At 34.1% G+C, this 5448-nt stretch overlaps 1 protein-coding gene across 2 annotated transcripts; it reads right to left on the bottom strand.

Annotated features, from left to right (window-relative positions):
• Nucleotides 1-1150: 1150 nt before the first annotated feature.
• On the bottom strand, nt 1151-4849 carry LOC112524617 (calcineurin B-like protein 4). 2 transcript variants are annotated; one of them, XM_025134526.1, is made up of 8 exons: nt 4716-4849; nt 3167-3318; nt 2656-2738; nt 2503-2562; nt 2293-2401; nt 2150-2202; nt 1873-2066; nt 1151-1535 (listed from the first exon to the last, which is right to left on the bottom strand). In XM_025134526.1, exons 2-8 carry the CDS (start codon nt 3243-3245, stop codon nt 1472-1474), a joined length of 642 nt encoding a protein of 213 aa, XP_024990294.1. In that variant the 5' UTR covers nt 3246-3318; nt 4716-4849; the 3' UTR covers nt 1151-1471. The 2 variants fall into 2 exon arrangements, with proteins under 2 accessions (XP_024990294.1, XP_024990295.1); XM_025134527.1 differs by having other exon boundaries at nt 3167-3311; nt 4716-4816.
• Between the last annotated feature and the right edge of the window lie 599 nt (nt 4850-5448).

The following is a 5448-nucleotide window of genomic DNA, read 5'->3' as shown; positions in this document are numbered from 1 at the left end:
AGCTTAGTCAATTGTGTCTAACACGCAATCACAAGGAAGGCAACTCATTTTGACCCTGCTTAGGGGTGTTCGGGATTGTTTATACAAACAATATATTGACTTATTCTGGTATTTCATCTGTAATAAGCATTTTTAATTATTTGGATAAACAACTTATACCGGTATCAAACCAGTAATAAGGAGTTTTTAAAGAAGTTAAACATTTCTAACTTATAATATGTTGATAAGTGCTTTTATAAAAAAAAAACATAAGCTGTTTCAATTATATTCCTTATCTTTCCAATTAATGTTTCAATGCTATCATTTTAGATCATTTTTAATTATCTACTAGATTGTACATAACATTACTAAGGGGCTGTTCGGTAATGGTTTAATGGGCTGTTAAGCCTGTATGGCTTATTCGGTCATCCATATATTGTTGTTCGCTTCTGGCTTATTCGGTCAGCCGATGGCTTAACCGGTCAACCAAAAAAGAGGAGTCCTATGGATTCAGCCACTTATACAACCATTTATTCCAAATCTACCATTTCCATCTTTTCCCCCAAGTTTGTTTTAATTAATAGCCCGTAACTAAAATATGTTTTAATCATAAAAATCTTCTATAAACATTATAAAAAATAATAAGAAATTCAATTTAATTGAATTATTTAATTATTTGGGTTACTAATYAAATAATAWTTTTCTYAAATAATTAAAKATTATAATTATTAGTTTAAAACATGTTAAAAAGTAAAAAAAAACATAGATAACATGTAAAAATTAGTAAATAATTAAATATCAATTGAAAATTACAATGTATAAGAAATATTATTAGAAAAAATCATCAAATTTATAAGAATTTATGTGTTTTATGATATCAAAATCAAACCTTTTCTGGATTGTTGAATTATAAATTGTACAGCAGTCTTTGCTATGGAGAACTGTTGAATTATAAATTGTACAACAATCGAATAACTTTATATTCTGAATTTACGTTTCATTTGATCTACTTGTTCTTGTTATGGATAACTCATGTAATAAAATTGATACACAAAAATAAAGACCGGAGGTAAAATGGTCATTTTTGACATTCAGACTGTTTATTCAGCCCAACAACCGAACAACAACTTATCTGTTAATATACAGACAACTATATCCATACAGGTTTTAACAAAAAACAAACCGAATAGCCCCTAATTTATATGTGTCAAACTTCAAACTTTGCCATCCTACAAGTTACCATCAGTTTAAAGTCCTTCAATCTACACCAAAAAGGACACATAATTTGACTTCACGGAACAAGATAATTTGACTAAACAGCTGAACATGGATCTTGTAAGGCAATACACACATCATATGCCAATTTTATCCTCAAATTTCATGTGGCCTGCTTCTGAAGCATCCTGCATTGGATTCCTCCTTTTGCTCCCCATCGAACCCATACCCCGAGCTCGTTCTATAACTCCTCCATGTTTCCCTGCTTTCGACAAACTCAGGTTTCCAAGTTTTCTACTTCAGAGCTCAAAACAAAGCTCGGAAACGCCAATGTTATATCCCTGCAGATATTTGAAAACTTTTATTCCCAATCTATAAACAAAAGATTGCGTTTGTTAAAACATGTGGAACCCCATCAGATTACTCTTCAAAAGATCCCAAATCTAGCTGATATGGGACTCCTATATGTGCCTTCCATTGGAGGCTAGATGGGTACAGATGTCTCAAGAGTGTCAAGTCCCCTCGGGGACAGATGTCCCAAATGGTAGACCTTCACTCTAATATCAAGAGGGCTTCCAACATGTATTGAAGATAAATCGTTCAATAGTACAAATCTAGCCAATGTAGGAGTCTCGTAGATTTTAGATCAAGAAAAATGGGACAATTTTGAATTCTCACTTCAAGTATGGGAGGGTCATGTTCTTTATGAGAGATGGATTCTTTGCTACAAATTGCTTCCATTCCTCATCATCTATCTTTCCATCCCCTTTCGTATCAGCGTCGCTAAATGTTTTATCGACTATCATTTCTATAACGTCTTCTGAAATTACCAAATCCGACTCATGTAAGAGTGCTATTACCATCTCCTTTAACTGTTGCACGAAAAGATAATTAACACAATGTATATTTTGGTAATTTGTGGCTTCATCATCAAGAACAAGTGAATAATACCAACCTCTTCTCTTTCAATAAAACCAGTACGCCTGAGATCATATAGCCTAAAAGCAACTGTCGAAAAGAGTTTAATGTCAGAATACAAGAAAACCGCATAAATTAGACATCAATGATCTCAAAAACGTATCGATCGAGGAAACTAACATTTAATCTTCTCTTCTACGGGTGCATTTGGATGAAAAACACCTAATGATCGAACGAACTCTCCAAACTCGATAACTCCATTACGTTTCACATCAAATAGATCAAATATCTACAATACAGATTTAATATTCTTTAGTAAAACAGAAAAAATCTTTCAAGTAGATTTATAATACATGATATTATAAATTATAGTTCGTGATCATTTCATACCCTGTCTGCAAAAAGATTTCGCCTGTTTCTGTTCCTGAACAGTGCAAGCTGGAATTCCTCCTGAATATGATATTTGCAAAAAGGATTTAGCACTCAATCTACTGTATATGTTTGAAGACTAAGATAAGATCAGTATCACTTGCCGAATAATACCTTGTGGATGAGCCCATCGTCAATAATGGAGCTACTCAACTTCTTAAAAAGCTCATACAAAGCCTCAACTTCACTCACAGTGACTGCAAAATTCAAGATCACTAGATATGTAAGTGTGAGAATATGTAGAACCGTATCGGATTACTCTCCAAAAGAGCCATTAAGGAGAGAAGGGAGTTTCCAACATGGAGTAGAAACGGTCCAAGTCTAGCAGACGTGGGACTCTAACACGCCCCCTCCAACAAAGGCTAGACAGACAGATTGCCCCAAAGTGTTTTCCACTAGAGTGATAGACCCTCTGATACCATGTGAGAATATGTGGAATAGTCGCGTTGCCCGGAACCATTTTCCTGGAGAGTAATCTAACGGGGTTCCACATATTCTCACAGTACGTATTAAGAAGCTCCATCTAAGCATAACCATGGCAGAAAGAGGCAATATGGTAGTCTAAATCAAATAGACAAAAATGTGCAAGTCATTTGATTCAAAAACGATAGATTCAAGAACTCACATGGGGTTTCATCAGCAAGAAGAGCAGGATCTTCATACCCGGGGGTATGGTTAACGTTCTTGGAGTGAAAGCATCCCATCAAATCCGAAAAGTTGTAGAATTTCCGGAGATTGATAAGGTCATGCTAAAGATGAGCCTTTTTGATCTGCCAACTTAATTTTCAAGTAAAACAAGTTAATCTTGCTGAATAACAAAAGCTTTTGCTCAACTTGCAATTATAATACAAGAAGATATGTATAATTAATTATAAGCAGATGTATCTTTTAAGCCATAGAAAAATAACCAGTCTTTGTTATAAAAAATGGACCATGGTGATGTGAAAGATGGGCGTCCCTCCATACCCAATTAAAAACAAACGAAAAAGACTACGCATTGGAAAAAGGAACTACTAATTGACATTTTGCATTTATTATAGACCTAAAACTTGAAGTTATCATATACCCCCAATTTGTTTGAGTCGTGGAAACAGCATCTTTGCATAAATGTTTTCAATCTTCAAATTCGATGGGCTAATCACCCAAAGGGTCAAAATCAAACAAATCTCAATTGGGATCCTTTTTAGTATGAGAAAACTGAATCTGCAAATTCGTGGGACCAGGGACACCAAAAATGCAGTTTTATGCCATTTGAACGGGAGGCCGGCGTATTTGCAGTTTCTCTCCCATCTGCGGCAAAAAGAGCAGTTCTCTTTGCCGGCCGGTTAGAGTTTAGAGAACGTCAAAGACGCTATTTTGGCGTACGATTGGAGATGCTCTAAGAAATAACCCTTTTCAACGTGTAGCGAGGAAGAAAACAAAAGGAAGGATGGCGATCTATGGACCATACAAATTGAAATTAACTACTAAAAGCTCCATCTAATTGTTTTATCACATAAAAACAAACAGTTGGTGTGCATAAGCAGAATTAATCTAGGCAAGACTATGACAAATTTAGAACATCTTAAAATACAAAGAGTTTCTTGAATGGTCCATATTACAGAAACAGAAAGCTGGCAAGCATAAGAAAACTTTGAAATGAAAAGCAAAGAAGAAAGGGTCAAACTGAGAGTAAATCATAACCAGATATGGTGATCATCTTGCAAATCTGTTGAAGAATTGCATTCCAAATAGGTAACAGGCCTGGAACTTACGAAGTCCCAATTTTTACACATTTGTATATTTGGAATAGGAGATCCACTGTGATCAGAATATGAAAAAGAACAGCAAACAGTCCCCTCCGAAAGTGATATTTTTTTGAAATATTAGATGGTTCGAATGAGTGGGAAATACAAAAAAGCTGGTGTTTAAGAAAATACCCAATTTGATCTCAACTCAGTAGTTATCATCAAAATCTAAATCAAGAACAAGAAATCTCAAGAGTTCTCCAAATCTAAAAATGGGGATTTTTTCTAGGTTTTCTTCCAAGTGCGAAGAACACATAGGAAATGGGTTTTAAGATTGTTGCATCTTAAGGGATTAAAACCCATTTCATAATCGTCAAGATGATACCTAACAAGACGAAACATCTCAACAATTTCTTGGTTGAACAGAAGCAACAGAGGAAGGCTCACCTGAAAGAGGTGATGAGGAGGAGTCTTGGTGAGGAGGTTGGAGATATGGATTCATTAAATAGCATGAGAAAACAAAAAGTGTATTAGATTCATAAAAGCTCGATAGACTTTCCAGCTATGATCTTTCTCAACACAAAATGCTAAAAGCCTACTCCTCTTTTAGTATTTTGATGCAGTTGTCGTCTTCCACCATTTTTATTTAAAATTAATTTTAATATAATTTTTAATTGAAAGACCTAATTTAGGTCGATATACATGCGTCCTCACTATTTTCTATTTTTAAAAAACGACAATGAGATGTACGATATGTGTATCAAATTAAATATCGTAAATTTCTTTTGTTTTTTTTTTTAATTTGTCCAAATCAAAATTTTATTGTAATTTAAATATTTTAAATTAACAATAAAGATATTATTTTGTTTTTGTTAATAAAGATTATGTATTATTATTTGGAATTAATGTTTATTTGACATTTAAAATCAAACGTGTTACACGAGTTGGTTGTTAATCAGTTTACGGAGCTTAAAACGTCAACGTTTATTAATGAACTATTGATGAAACTATGATTTTCGTTTTCGTGGTTTGTAAAAGAAATTGTGATTTATTTTTTGATTAACCTGGATATTCAACCCGTTATGCGAGCCAACTAATCCCAGGACGATCATCTGTTTTACAGATAGCCCGAAGTCACCGCATTTGAACCTCCGTGGCCACAAGAGAATTTTTATATCTC

Source organism: Cynara cardunculus, assembly GCF_001531365.2.
Source record: "Cynara cardunculus var. scolymus isolate 2C chromosome LG 13, CcrdV1, whole genome shotgun sequence".
NCBI lineage: Eukaryota > Viridiplantae > Streptophyta > Magnoliopsida > Asterales > Asteraceae > Cynara > Cynara cardunculus.
This window is presented reverse-complemented; position numbering and strand designations above follow the sequence as displayed.